This window comes from Crotalus tigris, unplaced genomic scaffold (genome assembly GCF_016545835.1).
Source record: "Crotalus tigris isolate CLP2741 ecotype Arizona unplaced genomic scaffold, ASM1654583v1 scf7180000024282.1769268, whole genome shotgun sequence".
NCBI classification, from domain to species: Eukaryota; Metazoa; Chordata; class Lepidosauria; order Squamata; family Viperidae; genus Crotalus; species Crotalus tigris.
The window spans coordinates 1,335,637-1,358,348 of NW_024100454.1; the positions used below are offsets into that span (position 1 = coordinate 1,335,637).

Below are 22,712 nucleotides of genomic sequence, written 5' to 3' on the forward strand. Positions count from 1 at the left end.
CATATAGGTTTCTCAAGAGACAAATGAGATGGTCTGGTACTCCCATCTCTTTAAGAACTTGCCACAATTTGTTGTGATCCACACAATCAAAGGCTTTTGCATAGTCAATGAAGCAGAAGTAGATGTTTTTCTGGAACTCCCTAGCTTTCTCCATGATCCAGCGTATGTTGGCAATTTGATCTCTAGTTCCTCTGCCTCTTCGAAATCCTGCCTGTACTTCTGGTAGTTCTCGATCCACATACTGCTGGAGTCTAGCTTGTAGGATTTTAAGCATAACTTTACTAGCATGTGAAATGAGTGCAATGGTGCGATAGTTTGAACATTCTTTGGCATTGCCTTTCTTTGGAATTGGAATGTAAACTGACCTTTTCCAATCCTGTGGCCACTGTTGAGTTTTCCAAATTTGCTGGCAAATTGAGTGTAGCACTTTTACTGCATCGTCTTTTAAGATTTTGAATAGCTCAGCTGGAATACTGTCACCTCCACTAGCTTTGTTGTTGCTCAGATTTTCTAAGGCCCATTTCACTTCACATTCTAGGATGTCTGGTTCGAGGTCAGTGACCATCTCATTGTGGTTATCTGGGATGTTTAAGCTCATTCTTGTATAGTTCTTCTGTGTAGTTTTGCCATCTCTTCTTAATCTCTTCTGCCTCTGTTAGGTCTCTGCCATTTTGGTCCTTTATCATGCCCATCTTTGCATGAAACGTTCCCTTCATATCTCCAATTTTCTTGAAGAGATCTCTGGTCCTCCCTATTCTGTTGTTTTCTTCTATTTCTTTGCACTGTTCATTTAAGAAGGTATTCTTATCTCTTCTAGCTATTCTCTGGAATTCTGTATTCAATTGGGTGTATCTTTCTCTTTCTCCTTTGCCTTTCGCTTCCCTTCTTTCCTCAGCTATTTGCAAAGCTTCCTCAGACAGCCATTTTGCTTTCTTGCATTTCTTTTTCTTTGGGATGGTTTTAGTTGCTACCTCTTGTACAATGTTGCGAACTTCCATCCATAGTTCTTCAGGCACTCTGTCTATCAGATCCAGTTCCTTAAATCTATTTGTCACCTCTACTGTATATTCATCAGGAATATGATTTAGTTCATACCTGAGTGGCCTAGTGCTTTTCCCTACTTTTTTCAATTTAAGCCTAAATTTTGCAACGAGAAGCTCATGATCTGAGCCACAGTCAGCTCCTGGTCTTGTTTTTACTGACTGTATAGAGCTTCTCCATCTTTGGCTGCAGAGCACATAGTCAATCTGATTTCTATGTTGACCGTCTGGTGATGTCCATGTGTAGAGCCGTCTCTTGGGTTGTTGGAAAAGAGTGTTTGTTATGACCATCGTATTCTCTTGACAAAATTCTATTAGCCTGTGCCCTGCTTCATTTTGTACTCCAAGGCCAAACTTGCCTGTTATTCCGGTTATCTTTTGGCTTCCTACCTTAGCATTCCAATCCCCCATGATGATAAGGACATCATTTTTTGGTGTTAATTCTATAAGGTGCTGTAGGGCTTCATAGAACCGGTCAATTTCATCCTCTTCAGCACCAGTGGTTGGGGCATAGATTTGGACTACTGTGATATTGAATGGTTTGCCTTGGATTCGAATTGAGATCATTCTGTCATTTTGGGGATTGTATCCCAGTATTGCATTTCCTATTCTTTTATTAACTATGAAGGCTACTCCATTTCTTCTGAGGGATTCTTGCCCACAGTAGTGTACCTGATGGTCATCTGAGTTAAATTCACCCATTCCTGTCCATTTTAGTTCGCTGATTCCTAAGATGTCGATGTTCAGTCTTGTCATCTCTTTTTTGACTACGTCTAGCTTGCCTTGATTCATGGATCTTACATTCCAGGTTCCTATGGAGAAAAAATCTTTACAGCATCGGACTTTCCTTTCACCACCAGATATATCCACAGCTGAGCGTCCTTTCGGCTTTGGCCCAGTCGCTTCATTCTTTCTGGCGCTACTAGTACTAGCCCTCTGCTCTTCCCCAGTAGCATATTGGACAATGTGATATCACATACCAATGTGATATTTCAGGTTTTTTTTCTTTTTAGTAAATTTACAGACATTTTTTTTTTTTTTTTTTTTTATTAAAAGTTTTATAAATTTTACAAGAAAAACAAGAACAATACAGAACAAAAAACAACATATACAAAGAAAAAAAAAATTAAACAATACATATAAAAAAAACCCCCCACCCCACACCCCTCCCAAAAACCCTCCCTTCCCCCCCCCTGAGCTTCCCAGAGCAGAATATAGGCTTAAGAAATAATAAAAAAAAAATAATAAAAAAATAAAAATAAAAATTAAATTAAAAACTTTATATTTATATATATAAAAAAGATATCTATAATATATATAAAAATAAAACTTATGAAAAAGCTATATAATATTTTTGTATACCCAATCTAAATTGTATAAATTTTATCCATTTGTCCCAGATAGCAAAAAACTTCTCTTGCGTTTGTTGCTTTAAGAAAGCCGAAATCTTTGCCATTTCCGCCAGATAAGCTACTTTAAAAAACCATTCCTGCAATGTAGGCAAAGATTCCTTCTTCCAATATTGTCCAACTAACAGCCTCGCGGCTGTGATCAAGTTTAACATCAATACAACCTCCTTTGTATCACAATCTGTAACAATACCTAACAAAAATAATTGCGGAGTAAATTTTACCCTCCTTCTAAAAATTCTCTGGATATTCCACCATATTTTGATCCAAAATGCTTTTATCTCTCTACATGACCACCAAATATGATAATAGGAAGCCTCCTTATAACCACATCTCCAACATTTAGGTTGCACGTCAGGGTACATGTAAGACATTTTTTGTGGATCAAGGTGCCATCTATAAAACATTTTATAAAAATTCTCCCTTAGATTCTGTGCTTGAGTAAATTTGACATTTCTCACCCAAATAGTTTCCCAGGTGTCCAATGAAACTGGCTCACCAAAGTTCTGCGCCCATCTAATCATACAATCTTTAATTAGTTCCGTTTCTGAGTCCAATTCAACTAAAACCCCATAAATTCTCTTAATGTGGGTTTGTCTTTGATCCTTCAGTTGCTTAATAAGATTTTCATCTTCTCTAAGAAAACCCACCTTACAATCCATCTTCCATCTATCTAGTAGTTGCCTATATTGGAACCAAGAATAAGTAAAATTTTCTTGTGCTAATTCTTCCCGTGATTTTAATTGCCAGTTTTGTCCATCCCATTTAAGTAACTGTCTATAAGACACCATATCCATTTTAACCCCTCTTTTTATTCCTTCTATCGCATGCCAAGGTATAGCCCATAATGGTACTTTAAAATCACTTTTATAATATTTTCTCCAAATCCTAAGTAAAGAAATTCTTAAAATATGAGATTTAAAAGCCCAATCTATTTTTTTATTAAATATTAAATAGGCATGCCACCCATAAAGTAAATCCCATCCCTCTAGATAAAGTATCTCAGAATTTGTCAAATTTACCCAGTCACTAATTAATGTTAAAACCACCGCATCATAATATAATTTCAAATTTGGTACCTTGAGTCCACCCCTCTCACGGAAGTCTTGCATAATTTTGAACTTAACCCTTGGTTTTTTCCCTGCCCAAATAAATTTATTGAGACCCTTCTGCCACTCATTTAAATTAATCTCATTTTTCAAAATTGGTAACATTTGAAACAAAAAAAGAAACTTGGGTAGAATATTCATTTTTATCACTGCAATTCTTCCCATGAGGGATAATTGCAGCTTTTCCCAATTCTTCAAGTCTTTCTGTACCCCGACCCACAACCTTTCATAATTATTTTTAAATAGTTTTGCATTAGAAACAGACAGCATCACCCCCAAATATTTTACCTTATTAACAATCTCAAAACCCGTCGAGTTAACCAAAATCTGCTTCTCCTGACTCGACAAATTTTTAGGTAAAATTTTAGTCTTATTTACATTAATCTTAAAACCCGAGACCAAACCATAATGGTGAATCAACTGTAATAAGTTTACTACAGAATAATCAGGTTGCGACAAAGTAACAACCAAGTCATCCGCAAAAGCTCTCAACTTATATTCTTTTTTATTAACATATATTCCTTTAATTTCCTGAGACTCTCGAATTTTAATCAATAATATTTCCAATGTTAAAACAAACAACAATGGCGATAAAGGACACCCCTGTCTAGTACCTTTCTCTATTGTGAAAACCTCCGACAAACCTCCATTAACAATAAGTTGTGCTGTTTGTTTTTGATATATTACCTTAAGGGCTTGTAATATGTTTTCACCAAAATTCATTTCTTCCATTACTCTTAGCATAAAATGCCAATTCAGTTGGTCAAATGCTTTTTCAGCATCTAAAAATATGAGCCCTGCAGGAACTTGGTTGTTCTTATCTAAGTATTCTAATAAATTAATAATTTGTCTAACATTGTTTTTCATATACCTTCCTGTTATAAACCCTGATTGATCTTTATGCACAAGATGATGCACCACCCTCATAAGCCTATTTACCAAAATTTTTACAAATATCTTATAATCCACGTTTAAAAGAGATATAGGCCTATAGTTTTTTGGTAAAGTAAGATCTTGATCCTCCTTTGGAATCAATGATATAAAAGCACTACGCCATGAAGGAGGAATCTCTAAACCCTGTAAGATACCATTAAAAAGATCATTTAATGGTTGAATCATCTCCTCCATTAAAGCTTTATAATAAACAGCTGTTAACCCATCCGTACCCGGTGCTTTCCCTAATTTCAATTGTTGAATTGCTGAGGCGATTTCCTCCTTAGTAATTAAACCATTAATTTCATATTTCTGATCCTCAGTCAGTTTAGGAAAACTTGCCTCAGCTAAATATTTATTTATATCTAACAGTTGTACATTAGTAGATTTGTATAGGTTTTGATAATAATCCAAAAAAGATTTTTTAATTAATTCCTTCTGAGAAACTAGTTTACCCTTATAATTTATTTTCTCTATTATTCTCAGTCTCTGTTTCTTTCTTAATTGATAAGCCAACCATCTCCCCGGCTTATTAGCATTACAAAATGTATTTTGTTTCATAAATAATAAATTGGTTGCAGCTTGATCTGCTATCAACATATTAAATTGTGACCTTAATAACTTTACAGATTCTTTAGTACTTTCATCAGAAGGATTTAGAATCAAAGCCCTTTCTTTTAGTTTAATTTCATCTTCAAGTTCTCTACGTTTCTGAATCTGATTTCGCTTATAAAAATTATTCATTTTTATCAAAACACCGCGCATAAATGCTTTACCTGCATCCCATACCATTGACATTGAAGTCCCCTTGTACATATTCAAAGCAAAATAGTCCTTTAAACACTCCTTTAGTTTTTGAACATTCTTCTCTTGTCTAAACAAATTTTCATTAACTCTCCAGGATCTTCTTTCCTCTTTCTCTTGAATCAACTCCATCCAAACTGGACTATGATCCGTCAGTGATCTAGGAAAAATCTTTACATTCTTTACTTTATTATACAAATCCGTGGTAATCAAGAAAAAGTCAATTCTTGAAAAAGATTGGTGTCTGTCAGAAAAAAAAGTAAAGTCTCTCTCCTCTTGATTACGTTCCCGCCAATAGTCCCTTAATTCCCAGTCTTCTTTCATATCAAAAAAGGCTTTAGGTAGCCTTGCTTGTTTAAGAAAAGGAGAGGAACCTTTCTTATCCCTTTGTGTATCTAAGACACCATTCCAATCACCCATTAATACCACTGATCTATAATCAAGCAAAGTTATTTTTTGGTGTAACTGTTTATAAAATTGTTCCTGTTGTTGATTTGGAGCATAAAGTCCAACTATAAGTACTTTCTTACCATAAATACCAAGTTCAATCATCACATATCTCCCCTGGGGATCTGATTCTACCAGACAAGCTGGCAGGTTTTGTTTGACATATATAACAACTCCCCCTTTCTTCCCAGGTGCAGGAGATATAAAATGAGATCCCAAACGAGCATTAACTAAATATTTCTGATCTTTAAGTAGAATATGAGTTTCCTGTAAACAAATAACATCATTGGTATGTTGTTTCAAATAATAAAAGATTTTTTTCCGTTTCTGAGGAGAATTCAATCCATTAACATTCCAGGTCAAAAACTTTGCCATCTCCCTTGGCACGCAGCCTGGAGAAGACACCATCAAACTCTGACAGAGCTGCGTGTGTTGCATAACTCTTGGGTCTTGCTCCTCCCACCGGCGGTGATGCACTTCCAGGAGAATTCTCTTTGGGCTCTTTTTTACGTTGCTCTTTCTCTTTACGCTTATAAGCTGCACGAGTCATCCTCTGCTCTTTAGCCTCCATTTGGCGTTGCTTTGCCACTTCTATCATCCCTGCGGAAACCAAATCTAGTGCCTCAGATTGCTGCTCAGGTTCCTTAGCACTCAAAGATTTCCGACCAGATGAAGTTGAGCCTGCACTCAGGACCGAAGTATAGAAATCTCTAGCTTTGTCAACTGTGTTCAATCTGTAACGTGTCCCAGCATGGCTCAAAACGATACCCATCGGAATTTCCCATCTGAATGGCATCGATCTAGCTTTAAGCTCATTGGTTAAAAAAGCAAAGTCTTTCCTACTTCTTAAAATTTTAGATGGGATTTCCTTTAGAATGATGACATCTTGGGCGGCAATCTGAAATCTTTTGTTGTAAAAAGCTTGTATAATCTCATTCCGCAGGGACTTCTTTGTAAAGTAAATCACCACATCTCTGGGCAAATTCTTCTGCTTAGCAATCCAGGAGTTGAGTCTATAAATTTTTTCTACTTCTCTCTGTAATTCTCCTTTATCCATATCCAAAGCCAGCGCCAGATCACTAAGAACCACCTCCATCAAATCTTGATTCATATCTTCCTTGAGGCCTCTAATCCTCAGAGCATACTCCATTTGTCTGTACTGAAACATCAAAATATCTTCTTGTGAGGAGTCCACCTTCCTTTCCACGTCTTGAATTTTGTCATCTAAAGAGTCAACTTTGTCTTCCACTTCCTCAAGCCTTGCATCGAGCTTAACCACCACAGTAGCCAAACCTGAAACAGCTGCCAGTATATCTTGTCGTAATTCATTATTATTTTCTTGCAATTTAGACTTTATCCCCGTTATCTCTTCTTTGAGATCAGATTTAATTTCTGATTTAATCTGTGAAACAAATTGAGTCATTTCCTCTCTCATTTGAACTACAATCTCTCCCATTATGCCTCTAACCTCTTGCACTGAAAGTCCAGGTAGAGGAGGGGAGGGTGGTGGCTGAGCCGGTGGTGCATGTTTAGATTGTTGTTGTAGCTGTGCAGTGGAAGTTATAGGAGAAGAAATAACCTTAGGTACTGAGGAAGGCTGCTGCCTCTTTGAAGCCATTTTAAAAAGCACAATTGTCACTTCCCTTTCCCCTCCAGCCAAAAAGGGAGGAGGAAAAAAAGAAAAAAAGAATTTTTAAAAAGAGACAAACTATAATCATTAAAAGTCCAGAATAAATCCCAAGAATAAGTAATAAAAGAGCAAACAATTCAAAAAAAAAATTCTAAGCCAAAAGCAAAAGCAAAAGCAAAAAACAATCCTTAAAAAGGGAAAGTAAAACAAAAGAGAAAGGAAAAAAAAACTCCGACACTTTCAAAACGCCATCTTAAGTCCTTTCACTAGTATAACAAAGAAAAGGAGGAAAAATAGTAAAAATCAAAAGATAAAAAAATAAACACCTAAAATATAAGAAAAAGTCCTTTAAACTGCTCCGTCCGTTTAAAAATTACTCACCAAAATGCTGTAAACACGGAGATAGAAGCGGCGGTTTCTTTTGCTTCCAAGGAAGCAAAAACAGCTGGGAGGCGGAGATCAGCAAGAGCTCCGAGGGAACACTCCTTTCACCCCCTCTAGAAATAAATCCAGAGGGGGTTCAGGGGTTCTACCTCTACTCTTGCGTTCTCTATCCCTTCCCTTTGCCCGGGAAGGGATTTCCGAGCCGCGGGCCAGCTGATGCGCGCTGCGCTCCGCGGCTCTGACACTTCCCCAGCTGGACGGCTAAAAGCTAGCCGCCATCGCCGTCGCCTCCCACCGGAAGCTCCAATTTACAGACATTTCTAAACTTCTGTTTTCAATTTGTCATTATAGGGTACTGAGTGTAGATTAATGAAGGGAAAAAAATTGTATTTCAACAACTGTAGAATCACATAATACATAACAAATTGGCAAAAGTGGAGGGGGTCTGAATACTTTCTGAATGCATTCTGTATCTACCATGTTAAACTTGGGTATAATCCGAGTGGGAAAAACACTCCGTGTCTGTCCTGATAGCAGGATGTGGATAAGTTGTGCTGGACATCACAGTGGGAAGGTAGAATATGCAGTTGACTTTGGCAGAAATTTAAGATAGTTTGAGCATGCGTTCAGCAAGCAAAATAAAGAAGTGCAGTTTGAAAAGGAAGAAAGAACGTAAAACTCTCCTTGCTTACAATAACGGATTAAGAGACAGTTTTGCTACCATTCTCTGATTCTTATATGTAACTGCAGAAATAAAGTAATCCGTATCATTTTGTCATGTTGGCTAGAATTTTTTGCAAAAATTCTGTCCTAAAATTAACTGTCAGTACCAAGACTCACATTTTAAAGCTAGATTGCAGAATTCGGTGGGGGTACAGCTAGTTATTTTGTTTTTAATTTTTTTGTTCTTTCAAAACTATCATCTCTTCCCATCACTTTTTTTTTCAATAGGGACTATAGTAAAGTCCCTTCAGGCAGCCGAAGATTTGAAAAACAAAGGACACTCCCAGGTACCTATGAATTAATGCTTGGATGCCTTTAGAGATTAGCCTTTCTGCTTCAAAAGAGCTATTTGTCTGCTGAATTTTAAATTTTTGCTAATACAGAAGTGTCCCTTATTTCATCTCTGTCCAGTTTTGCTTCTACATTTTTCTTCCCTTTTCAGTACAGCCACCCTTTTCCATTTTCATGCTTTCTATTACTAGTAGGATGAGGAAGCAGAGTATCTGAAAGCCTATTTGTGTGCTAGAGGGAGAACAGTTGATATATTCACATATATGCACATAAGGCTTTTAAAAGGCAGCTTATTTTATGCAATGATTAGGGTAGCAGGTTATAAACTTGGAGACTTTGAGTTCTAGTCCTACTTTAAGTATAAAATGTTGGCAAGAAAACTGCAGGGACTAGTTCAGGCAGTCACTTGGAATCCACATAGACTCAAAGGCACCAAATAATCAGTTATCATTTGCTTAATATGTTTTTATACTCTGCCTTGCTTCTTCACTGAAGCGTGGCTTTTGAATCTATCCACATGCATACACGTACAACACACATGCAAGTGTGCTTAAGATAGATGGTGAAGAATTTTGAAGACTGATTTCAGCTGGGGCTCCAGGTCAACGTTAGCTTTACAAAGTAGACCAGGCTAAAAAATAGATGCTGAATAAGTCAGCACTACTTTTATTGTAGCAATTACAAGAACAAAATCTTGCAAGTCTGAATGTGCTGCCCCCCAGCCTTTATCTTTGAGTGATATATTATTTTCTTTTCAAATTATTTTCTTGACCTGGACTCAAGTTCCATGTATCTGACAGTTGCCTTGATAGGGGCTATTTCTTGTATCCTTCGTGGTCATTTCTTCTGCCGTCTGCATTCAGACAGCCACTTACATGTGCTTTCCACATAGCCTTGACTCCTGCAGCACCCACGAACCAAAGAACCTGCCCTGAAAAATATGAGTTGAGTTGGACCTGTGCGGATCATGGTCCCGGAGGTGTCCTCTCCAAACCTATCAATGAAGCACCCTAGATCAGGGCTTTTCAACCAGTGGTACAGGTATCATGTGGTACATTGGCACCTGGCAGGTAGTACGCGACTATCCTAGAAGAGTGGTAGCGGGGGAGGGGAATGAGCTGAACCGGTGGCAGCACCGCACAAGCCTGAGCGAGAGATGCCTGGAGCTGCAGGGCTGTCAGGGCTCAGTGGAAGCACCAGGATCAATGCCAGGATCCAGCTGGAGCTCAGCGCAGATCCTGGTACTTCTGCTGAGCTCTAAAGAAGCACCAATCAGCTGGAAAGCAGCACTGATCCTGGCACTTCTGCTGAGCCCAGAAGAAGCGCCAATCAGCTGGAATGTTGCAGCATCTCCAGGGTCTTGTGATTTACAGACACTTGGCAACTGATTCTTATTTATGACGGTCATAGTGTCCCAGGGTCATGTGAAGTGACCAAAACCTACTGCAACCACCCAGCAGACGGGGGGAATAAAAACCAAACACCCCCCCACCCCACCCTGCTGCCAATCCTCAACAGAAATGCTCACAATAATGAAAACCTCGGACAGGAGGAAGAGCGCTGCCGGGTGGGCAGGCAGGAGTCTTGCTTGGCTGTGTCTTGGGGGGCACTTTTTTCAGTGCCATTGTAACTTCGAACAGTCATTAAGCGAACTGTTGTAAGTCGAGGATTACCTGTAGTTTATCACTTTTTCCCTTTTTTTTTTTGTCATCAAGTTTTTGACATCTTGCTAGGCGATTGGTGGTACTTGGATATTGCCATTTCCTAAAAGTGGTACATTGGGTGAAAAGGTTGAAAAGCCCTGCCCTAGATTATTTATATGGGAAATTTTGCATTGGGAGAAAAAAATCATCATTTCCAACCTAGAATAAGTGAAGACCATTTTAGGACACCTTAGCAGGAAGTTGGGGATAAGATGGAGATAATGAGGATCTATCATTGTCAAGGTACGATGGTAGGCACTGAAAGGTTTGTTTTTGGATTTTGATTTTGGAGTGGATGAGAGGGAATATTCTTGAATTCAAGCAGCTGCCTCTTCAAGAAAATATGACACTTTCAACCAAATTGTAGCTTTAACTGTGGAACTAAGATTGCAGAATGGTTGAGTGTTATAGTTTTATCAAATGGAAATTTACACTAGGAAGGGACTGGAGAAAGGTTGACAAGAGACAAGCTGTCTCTTTGCAACAATTAAGCATAGATGCTACTGCATTTGCACTGAACCCTCATCCCACCATATTTACGGTGCATCTGAGTAAATCCTATCCACCAAATTACCGTTATGAAATTAGAATTTCTAAATATTGCAAATTTACTTGCATGAAATTTCCAGTAAAAGAATTAGGTCTAGGAATCTTACTTTTATGCATTTAAAGTATGATCTACTTTAACACAGAAGTCACATAATAGTTTTCTTCTTGTTCGTTTCAGGGAATGCATTTTCTGTGTGACACCATCACAGAATGCTGGGATCATGACCCTGAAGCTAGACTTACAGCCCACTGTGTTGCAGAGCGATTCAACTTGATGGAGCAAACAGATTGTGACGACATTCTCAACAACAACAGCATCGACAACGAAGCGAACAAAATGGGTTGTTCAAGAGACGAGAACCAAAATAATGACAGGAACATCCAATGACTGAGAAATAAAAGCAGGACAGAACTACCAATAGGGCATGTCTTCCAAGAAATATATGCCCCATTATTTAGTCTCCTGGACAGATAAAATATATGTAAGACCCATTTATATTAGATTATATTAAGGTTTCATTCAGCACAAAATATTTAATCATTTAATATTTTTTTAAAATGTACAGTGAAATGCAACATGAGTCCAAGACTGAGTCACTCTGCTGATTTCACATCAGCAGGATGGAAAGTGGTACTATGTGGACTACTGCACTGGTAAACCCTGATGTGTGAATAAAGACCACTCATGCTAAGGCAGATACATTAATACACAAGGCATTTGTTTTTGCATTTAAAACATTTTTCTTCTTAAATATTCATCCTTTAAGATGGTCTAAATACTGACCCAGTCTATCGTCTTTCTAAAGAATACTTTTTTAAAGATGTTAACCAAGTAAAAGCTGAAGTTTCTTACTTTTTAAAAACCAAATTCTTATCACAGATTTTTTAAATATTTCTAATAGATTCAGTTAATGCACAAAGCCAGATTACAGCTTGCCTCTGGTTTAAATATGACATGTAAAAACAGCCATCACAGCTTATAAGCCATGATTTATGACTTACATATATGGGAACCATAGCATAATGGGTTAAGGAGTGGTTTAAAAATCACTTATTGGAATGTGTTAACTCAGGGGTGTCAAACTGGCAGCCCGCGGGCCGGATGCGTCACACGCAGGCCACGCCCACCCTGGCTCCGCAAAGACAAATACATTGAGATGTCACATGACATGATCTGACTTTGACACCCGTGTTAACCCAGCAACTTTGCTGTGAAACATTGTTACATCATTTAAAGAAACTGTTAACTAATATGAATCCAAAATCTAAATCTGCTAGCTTAATCCTGAAGTAACTTATTGTGAATTTTACTTAGAAACCATCTTTTCTCCATCACAGCCAGAATCCATATTTTAACTGAAGAAAATGTGAATCACTTGTTCTTTAATTCTTTTTTTTCCCCCTCTGTATCTAAGGAGCATAAACAGATAATCAATTTCAAGCCTGTGGACCTCTAAATCGGAGTTAGGACTTTTCAGCACAAACATTCTTCTCATCCAAGTTCCTTAGTTCTCCTTGTGAATTCAGGGCATTTTTGGACCAGTCCTGATACAAAGCTTGAATTACAATTGGATCCCATCATAAAACTCTCTACGTGCACAAGTTTCAGTTATTTACATATATGTGACTGCGATGCTTATGGTAACTGAAATGAAGTTCTATTGAAACTGGTGAAACTTATTTAGGACAAATCTGTTTAAAATCATAAACGGTCTGACCCATTTTTCCCTTTGATTGGCCCCTCTCATTGAAAGTTCACCTATTCCAGGGCTAGGCAACCTTGGCTCTTTTATGACTCGTGGACTTCAATCCCAGAATTCCTGAGCCACCATGGCTCAGCTTGGAAACCTCTCCCTTTTCCCTCAGCATGGCTGGCTCAGGAATTCTGGGAGTTGAAGTCCATGAGTCATAAAAGAGCCAAGGTGGCCTACCCCTGACCTATTCCATTGTTACTCAGCAGAACCCTGAAGATCCTGAAAGCTGAGCGCTTGCTTATAGTATATCGTTCAATTACCTAGAATCACCATAATCTGACATGTGAGTTTTATAAGGGAGGAAGAAGAGAGATACTATCAGCAATTAAAAGCATTGGAAACTTAGCATCCACCCTCTACAGCGCCAAGTACAATCAGCGCCGATTACTTCGTTATTATTAAAACAGAGAAAACAAAATTTCCTTTTGATCATTTTATTTCCGTCCCTCCCCATTAATCACACATGGTATCATACACAACTCACAGTAAGGTTTCAATGCATTTCACAATAAAAAGAAAAAGAAATACAAGGGAATATCAACCTATATGCAGCTCATTCCTCTGAGTTCTTTTTAGCCTTTGTGAAACGTAAGTGTGGTTATTAAACCACACGTGGGTAGTTAAATATACTAATATGTCCCTGTGTATGGAAGAAAAATAAAAACACTTGACAAACACACATACACATACATTTTCATGATGGAAGGGAGGGGCTGTTTTTTGTTGACTATGGTATATACACTGATTGGAAGACTACATCATAAGAAATAGAATAAGGCACAACTCTTAGAAAAATTAAGGTAGCTCATAGTAATAAGAATGAAAGCCATAAATCAGTACTATTCTTAATTGCCAGCAATTCTTGGACTTCAATAAAATATTGGTAATATAAAAGACAAGGGGTACATTTACCTGACCATGGGTTCCTGGTATCAGATTGCATTTGGTTTTGTATGCACCCCCATAGCAAAAAAAGCAAGCCTTTTCAGGTACTATAGAAAAATTAAAGGTACAGTCCTTCTACTTGATGGGCACATACAAATGCTTGACTTTGAACAGAGAAATGAAATTACTCGCCCGGACAGCTCAGAACATTAACTCTGTTTTGCAGATGCAAGGAGAGAGAGGGGGGCAGAGAGATAAAGGAAGTAACCTTTTATTTAAAAAAAAAAAGTTGCATAATTCAAGTCTCAATCTTCTTTTATGAGGAGACTAAATATTTTCATGGTATTTACAGTGTGAAACAATTACAAACACCTCACTAAAGAAATGAGGCTGGAAAAATAATGGAAATTGGTCTGAATTTTACCCTCTGCCCCATCTTTCTCTTCCACGTCTTTTTTTTTTTTACAGACAGGAGGAAAAAAACACCCCTTAATCAATTCTAATCTACACTACAATGTTTTAAATATGTTGTAGCTTACATGAATCCCCCATTATTCCACAACTATGCACGCACTGCCTCCAAGAAACAGCTTTAAAAAAGTAGTATCAAGTTCTCATCCAGGCATCTCATAACACTGATTCCAAGGTTAGATCTATGAAAAGTTCTCCTCTTCATGATTTTCAGCAAAGGTAATTCGAAGCAGCAAAAAGGTGGCTTCTCTTTACAGGAGCACTAAAGTAGTTCAGAAATGGGTGCAAACTGAACCCCCGATTTTAAAAACACTGTTTGGGTTTTATTCCGGATGTATATCCATTGGAGCAAAGTAGCCTAGCCAATTCTCAATGCCTCTGCAGCTAAGTTGGTTTGTTTTGTTTTATTCAAAAAAGAAATCTTAGGCAGCTTTTGCAGAGTGTGCTTAAAAAGACAATGTCCAAATAAAATGTTGTGTGCCAAATAAGGTTGTAGGGTTTTTAAATGAGGGAGTAGAAACATAGCCGGAAATGTCCTTTCACCTACCTTTTGATTTTCTACAACTTTAAAGTGCCCTAGAAGTTTTATTCTTTTTTCTGCTTATTTAATTTTTGTGCAATTGTATAAAAATCCAAAAGGACTCATAGTCAAGGTACAGCATTTTGGAAGTTGTACAGATTAGACAAAAGAGAAGAATTATTATTATGAAGAAATGCATCTAGTTAGTGTCCACTTCATGATTTTGTACTGCAGGCATCTTTTTCCAGAGAGGGTTATAATAAACCCAGCCATCTCCCTGCAAAGAGAGAACAGACTGAAGGTTTGAATGGTTTCCACATTAGCCCAACAGCAAACACACATTGCCCTAAACATCAAATAGTCTGTAGCTTTGTGTATCACTAACTCATAAGATCCCAAACTATAATTTGATTATTCCCACTCACTGTAGCTGAAAGTCACAGCGGACCAAGCTTGGACATTGTAGGCCAGGGGTCTCCAACCTTGGCAACTTTACGACTTGTGGACTTCAACTCCCAGAATTCCTCAGCCAGCAATGCTGGGAGTTGAAGTCCAGAAGTCGTAAAGTTGCCAAGACTGGAGACCACTGTTGTAGGCCATTGTGAATAGTTTAAAACTTAAAAGGGAAGAGTGCCCTCTGGTGGATTTGAAAGTACATAGAAAAACAGCAGTTATGCAAGCCCAGAACACTGTGACCCATTCTCACATGGGAAAACTATGGGTTGCATTCTACCTAAAGGAGATAATGGGTTATCTGTACCTTAAAAGCACAATCTATAGTCTGGTGCCAGTTTTGAGACATTTTCCTAGTACATTACACTTGTGGTTAATGATCTGGACTTGTGTTATAAATCAGCCTAGCTGCCTTGTTAAATCCCATTCTAGCCATGAGCTCATCTTAGCTCCTGCCAATCTCCATCAGCAATCCAAGGAATAAATGTGAAAGAAAGTAGACGGATCAAGTATATTTACAATCCAAGATCAGACAGCAGTTTTACAATAAAGATAGAGGGCAAGAACATTTTTGTTAATTTAATATCTGACAAAGAATTATGTCAGTAACTGGGATGTATTTTAAGTAGTTCATGCTGTATGCACACAGAAAGTAGATGAAATTGAGCAACTTGGCTTTTAACTTCCTCACCTTATCTAGGCAATATATACTTATTTTATCCTTTTCCCTGAGACGTATAATCAGTTTGAATGCCTACAGAACCAATGCTGAAGTAAACGAGCCAGACTGACCAAAACCTCCCCTCTGAATGCTTATCACTTATTCTGCATTCTGCACTGCTTAAACCTCATCCCCAGATACTATGCCCAGTTCTAGAACCACAACAGGAAAAATGCAGGGAAGGGCTACTACGAGAATGACCGGGTGTGTGAAGACTGGACCTTACCAGAGTCTAAGAAAAATGGGCATGATAAGCCTTGGTAAAAGGGGCAGATGAGGTGGTCACATTTCACCACCCGAAGAGCTATTGCTTGGGAGGAAAACCAGGGCCCCTTCTCTAATGTCTAGAGTGGGGTAATAGTCTTAAATTACAACAAGGCAGATTTCAGCTCAGCAGGAGCCAGAAAAGCAAAGGAAGAAGCATTTACTATAACAGTGTTTCTCAACCTTGACAATTTTAAGGCATGTGGACTTCAACTCCCAGAATTCCACAGCCAGCATTGCTGGCTGTGGAATTCTGGGAGTTGAAGTCCACATGCCTTAAAATTGTCAAGGTTGAGAAACACTGTACTATAAGCTTCCCTCTGAAGTATGTGCCCAACCATCGCTCAAGCACAAGCCTTAAAAACGGGTCCCTGCACCGGACAGAGGATTGTTGCTGGAACTGCCCCTTCCTTTCAACTCTATGATTCTACAAAGATGCCGAGCCAAAGTGACCATTTCGAAACTTGTAAAACAGACAGAAAAAGTGTGAATCTGTATTGGGGCTAGGAGAGATATATTGGGGAGGGAGGAGGAATTAGAAGCAGAACAAAAGAGAGCAGCACTTGCAACCCTCTCAGTGCCATTGTATCTCTTCTCAGCTTCCTTTGCACTTGCAAAGATGTCCAAAGCAGAGAGAGAGAGAGAGAGAGAGAGAGAGAGAGAGAGAGAGAGAGAGAGAGAGAGAGAGAGAGAGAGAGAGAGAGAGAGAGAGAGAGAGAGTAAGGGGACCTGAAATATCTGGAGAAGCCCGCCAGGCACTAGCTGAGGGGTTTCCATCTTGTATCTATGGAAGGAAGAACTTATCTTGCACTGTTCCTTCCGTTTAGATATAGACTGTGCAATGCCAAGAAACAAAAACAGGCGTGAGAAAATGCCCTCCTGGAAAGATACCCTCATATCTGCTGCAGGCCTTGAAACTCACACAGAGGAGCCAGCAGTTGAGGCCTCAACGGTGTTTCAAAGCCAAGCACGCAGCCATGGTCCTATATTTGGGGTTTGAAGGCTCACCTTTCTGCTCTTCTGTTTAAGTTTCATTACTTACATCCTGAACGAAATATTTTGTCTGCCATGGGGTGCCTGTCTCCATCCGGAGCCTCTCCTCATTTCTCTGTTGTTCTTCAAGGACTTTCTTATGCTCTGTGGCCTTTTCAATGTCCCCTTGCCTCAAGGACTCTGTCACGTGTTGCCAGAGTTTCCTGAATTTGACAGGGAGGAAGGGAATTCAAGCTGAGGCTGCTGCAACCTTTATTAAAGGCATGACCAGGAGTATAACCACAATAGATGTAAAAAGGTAGCATGAGGGCAGAAAGACTACTATTTATTGAATACTCCAGGAACCTGCCCTTGCTGTCCTTCAGGTGCTGGGCTCGTGAATTTATTTGAACAAAAACCCCATAACAAACCATGTCAGTTCTCAGATATTGCATGATTGGTAGGCTGAAAATAAGTGCTTCTTTCCAACAACTGCCCAGATCTGCTTTGCCCCTCAACTGGGTCCTGGAAGTGCACTCCCTAACTAAAGCAGTTTTTCTTATCCCTTGGTTAAAACTATGGGTTACGTTCCCTTCCCTTCCCACTATCACCCCTTTAAATCTTCCTCAGCCCTTTACCAGTCTCATTCCCATAATTCACTTATAATCATCCCATGGGGGGGGGGAGAAGACTGGTATTATCACCTACTTCATCCAAACACTTTCTTGTCTAAAAATAGAGTCCCTAAACCAGAATGAATACTTGTTTCATCCTTTGTTTTTTGCTAACAATTCCCCTAATCCAGCGGTTCTCAACCTATGGGTCGCGACCCCATTTGGGGTCGATCGACCATTTTTCGGGGGTCGCCAAAGGCGGCGATCCGCCATTTCCTCCCCTCCGGGGGCGGCACCGCGCCTCCAGGGGCGCCGCCGCGCATGGGGGCGCTGCGCATGGGGGGCCGTGCATGGGGGCACCGCCTCCATGCGCGCCGCACCGCGCATGCACATAACGTTTGTATGACGGGGGTCGCCGTCACACAAACGTTGAGAACCGCTGCCCTAATCTTACAAATATCCCCCTCGGGCCTATTTCAGCTCAAACAATCATGATAAGGCAAAGGATTAGAATAATGTTTCTCAACTTTAAGGCATACTGGCTAGAGAATTCTAGGAGTTAAAGTCTATCACATGTCTTAAAAGTTGCCAAGGTTGAGAAACACTGGGTTAGAAGGTCACCTTTTAAAATTCTGTCCAACTAACACCTGAAATCTCAGTCGCACTAAACAAGCAGCCCATCTGTAATTTCTTCCAGTGTTCTCCTGCAATGTCCTCCCCACCCAAAATGAGGAATTTAGCATTGTATTTCAAGATCACCACAAAGCCCCATCCCACCACATTCAGACAGTGATTGGTATAACTGGGGATATCACATAGATGTGATATCTGCATCTGTGGTTAGTTTTCCAATTAAAAGAATGGATGATTCCCCCCTGATTTATGTAAAGGGACACTGAAAGACACAAGGAAATGCCCAACTATTGGTTATATTTCAATGTGTACTAGAATGAAACTATCGCCCACTTAAAGAGTTAAGACATCCCTGCATTTCCTATATGATATATCTCCCTTAAAAAAAAGATTGGAAAACTCAATATTTAACAACTGGGCACACTTGATAAAGATGAGTAAATTATTGCCATTATACTCAAGTTAGATATAACTGGAAACAAAACTGTGGCATTGAATGAACAAGTTGCACTGATGAACAATCTAAGACAGGGGTAGACAGCTTTTCCTTGGTGAGGGGCTGCATCCTGCTCTTCCAACCAATTAAGACACTGGAAGGTGATATCACCAGAAAAATAGTAACATCCCAGCAAGGGGACAGAACCAATTTTCCAGCCCATTTGGAAGGTATGATTCAGTTTTTTACGTTCATGAGTGGAAACGAAATGCCTCTCGACAATATATTGCTTCCAGTTTTATTCTTTAAAAACAGCTAAGGTCGATGCCTCCTCCCAGATCCAATACCCTAAAATTAAATGTGTTCTGAGGAGGATCACATGCTACTTGTGGGCCATAATTTGACTGCTGTAATAGACATACAAAACACATGTACAAAAGCTGGATTGTCAAATAATGATCTTCAGTTGAAAATGAGAGGAATCGTCTAGTCCAGGGGTAGGCAACCTTGGCTCTTTTATGACTCGTGGACTTCAACTCCCAGAATTCCTGAGCCAGCCATGCTGAGAGGTTTCCAAGCTGAGCCATGCTGGCTCAGGAATTCTGGGAGTTGAAGTCCACGAGTCATAAAAGAGCCAAGGTTGCCTACCCCTGGACTAGTCTGAACTACATACTGCACGCATCTGGAGGTTGTATTCCATTAAGAGAGAATTTTGAAAACATACAATTTTTTCCTCACCTGGATTCGAATGGCCCTTGCTTCTCTATGGGCCGCACCCTTTTCCGTGTCACAGACAACTTTGACAAATCCATACATTTAGTTTCTCCGTTACTATAAGTGAACTCAAGGATACTATTCCATTCACCTTGTACTTTACAAACCACTGTGTTAGTAGCATTCTGCTTCACCTCACCCGTGACCCTGAAAGCAGCAGAAAAAAAGATGCGATAAAAGATAACCATCAGATGAAAATAGTATATTGCTCAAATATGGAAACAAGAAGTAATGCAGAACTTGGAACAGTTAAAAATAGTCGCCTGCCTGCAATCTTATTTACATCCCTATTTAAAAAAAAAAACAACCTGCATTTTCAATGCTAATGAAAACTGTTCACTTTTTACATTCTCTTCATTAATCTTCATGTGAAATGAATAAAATTGTTTTTTAGTATTAATAATCACCCAATACAGTATAATAAATATACTGCTAAAAAGCATGTGGTATATCAAGTAATGTTAAAAGTACAATGAATGAAATAACAATATCTCTTTGCCCAATTTAATATACCATTAAAACAATATTTTTTGCTTATACTATAGAGTTTAGCTGGGACTATGAATGCCTCTTTAGGAGAGCTATTATACTCAATATACATTTAATAGGCAGTAAATTTGGAATGGATAAAAAGCTGCAGGTTTTTCTGATACACTGATCAGGGAAATCTACCTTGCTTTTCCACCTACAGTATCAATCAATTAAATTCATTTTATATATTGTTCTGCAAAAAGTTTTAAACCGATATCGTTCAAATAATACAATTAATTAGTAGAAACAATTACAAATAATACTACCACAGCCAGAAATAAATCACAACATTTATTTAAGCAAAGAAGCCATTCATGTTGCAGAATTTCGGCCATTAGCAATATATTCCCTATGAAGTGTACAGTGAATATAAAATTCCTGAGAAAGTTCTGAAAAATACCACTCCTTGTTACAGCAGTATTTAAAGAACACTTTTTCACCGACTCTGTTGGATATCTAAGGACAGATAAAATAGCTGAAAAAAATTAGCCAAAGCCTTATGGAAAATATGAGCTACACATACAGGTACTTCCAAATACTGCTGTGCAACAATGCTATAATATTTTGCTTTCTCGCGAAAGGTGTAATTTCAATAAACTTATTCTAGGTATAGACCATCCCAGTATCCTCTAGAATGTTCTGTTTTTCTCCCAAAGTGTAATCCTAGCACTGTAGAATAACTCAGGACCAGACTACATCCAGAACATCAGACACCAATCCCCTTCTGAAAGACAGATTTCTGGAGAATCACAGTCACTGGAATAGTGATTTTAGTTGCGTAACTCAATAATAAACATTTTCTAGATTTTTGAATGAACAGATCAAGTAGTTGGTTTTATTTCTTATTTAATCTAATTCTACACTGCTTCCCATCCAATGGCAACAACGAGTATTAAACTGAAAAAACTATAAAGTATTCAAAATTCACAAAGGAAGAAAGAAAAGTACAAGTTTAAAAAGCACATCCAGTATTCATACAGGAAAGAGAAGAGTCTTCAAAGGCTGCCTAAAAGATTTATAAATAGTTCACGCTTAGTGACCACAACTGGGACAGACAATGCTGTTGCTAACTGCCTCAGTTGCTAAGTGGAAAATTACGTGATCACAATAGGCTTACAATTTCACCTCTCCTTCGGTCACTAAGCGAAACATCACATGACTGTAATTTGTGAATTTACTTCCGCCTTCTCTGTTAGCACTGCTTGTCACGAATCTGTTGTGAAATACACAAAAGGCCATGCCACGGGATGCTAAGATGGTTGTAAATATAAGGACCGGTTGCAAAGCTAATTTTTTACACCATCGTTAACTTCCAACAGTCACTAAATGAGGCAGTCAGTAAGTGAGGACTAAGTGCAGGGGTGTCAAACTGGCGGCCCACGGGCCGAATAGGTCATGTGCAGGCCACGCCCACCCTGGCTCCGCAAAGGTAAAAAAAACATCGCAATACATCACGAGATGTGATTGAGTTTGACACCCGTGACAAAGTGCATCACTAGACCCTTCCCGGTTTTCAGGGGCTGGGAGAAACGTTCCCAGGTGCAAGCATCGCTACCGAGAAGACCTGCCTTTCATTGCAGGTAAACCTCTGACAAGTGCAGCAATGGTCCGATCTGTCACAATAAGACTTGGGCAGGGGTAGGCAACCTTGGCTCTTTTATGACTCGTGGACTTCAACTCCCAGAATTCCTGAGCCAGCATGGCTCAGCTTGGAAACCTCTCCCTTTTCCCTCAGCATGGCTGGCTCAGGAATTCTGGGAGTAGAAGTCCACGAGTCATAAAAGAGCCAAGGTTGCCTACCCCTGGTCTTAGGAAACCTGGACTCGGGCTTGGTAGCGAATTGGCCGCCAGAAAGTCAGGTTCTGAAGACTGCAGAATGTAGCTTGGGATATCTGTAGTATTCTCAGGTTAAGACTGGGAAGATCATTTCCAAATGTTTTTTAAAACCACTAAAACCAGTTACAGGTGGTCCTCAACTTACGGCCACAATTGAGCCCAAAATTTCTGTTGCTAAATGAGACATTTGTTAAGTGAGTTTTGCCCCATTTTTACAACCTTTTTTGCCGCAGTTGTTAAATGAATTGCTGCAGCTGTTAAGCTAATAAAAGTGTTGTAAACGTTAATAAAGTGAACCCGGTTTACCCATTGACCGTGCTTGTCAGAAGTTTGCAAAGTTTGGTCACGTGATCCTGGGACACGGCAACCCTCATAAATATGTGGCCAAAGATCTGAAATTTGATCACCTGCAATGGTTGTAAGTGTGAAAAACGGTCAGAGGTCCCTTTTTTTCAGTGCCGTTGTAACTTCGAGCAGTTACTAAATGAATTGTTGTAAGTCGAGGAATACCTGTATTATTTTTTGGATGAACATCCACCAGATGATACATTAAGGTTCTTCAAATAAGGTTGAAGAAACCCTTATTCCTCTTTTTTTAAAAAAAAAAAAAGTGGGAAAAAGGTAAGAAAACACCTAACCAGTCATTTTGTTTGGCACTTATAGTCTTAGAGTCAAGCTAAGTAAAGGCATTTATTGGATGTTTTTACTTGGAACATAATTCTGACAAAATTTGTAGAATTTTGCTAACGCCATTAAAGGTTACTTTGGAATCAAATTTAAAAGAATTTTATAAAAATGATTTGACTTCTTTCGATGCATTTTCCAA

At 38.9% G+C, this 22,712-nt stretch overlaps 2 protein-coding genes across 7 annotated transcripts in view; one reads left to right on the top strand and one right to left on the bottom strand.

Annotated features, from left to right (window-relative positions):
* The window catches only part of LOC120299217 (TGF-beta receptor type-2-like), a 65,900-nt gene extending 51,951 nt beyond the window's left edge, over nucleotides 1-13,949 (top strand). The window contains exon 7 of the mRNA XM_039323808.1: nucleotides 11,201-13,949. Within this exon, the coding sequence (XP_039179742.1) occupies nucleotides 11,201-11,410 (210 nt within the window). The 3' untranslated portion in view covers nucleotides 11,411-13,949. The remainder of the gene's footprint in view (nucleotides 1-11,200) is intronic.
* The window catches only part of OSBPL11 (oxysterol binding protein like 11), a 60,843-nt gene continuing 51,330 nt past the window's right edge, over nucleotides 13,200-22,712 (bottom strand). For all 6 annotated transcript variants that reach the window (XM_039323802.1, XM_039323801.1, XM_039323805.1 and 3 more), the window contains 3 exons: nucleotides 19,484-19,666; nucleotides 17,133-17,286; nucleotides 13,200-14,929 (listed from right to left, as the gene is read on the bottom strand). In XM_039323802.1, coding sequence (XP_039179736.1) covers nucleotides 14,852-14,929; nucleotides 17,133-17,286; nucleotides 19,484-19,666 — 415 coding nt within the window. In that variant the 3' untranslated portion in view covers nucleotides 13,200-14,851. The remainder of the gene's footprint in view (nucleotides 14,930-17,132; nucleotides 17,287-19,483; nucleotides 19,667-22,712) is intronic.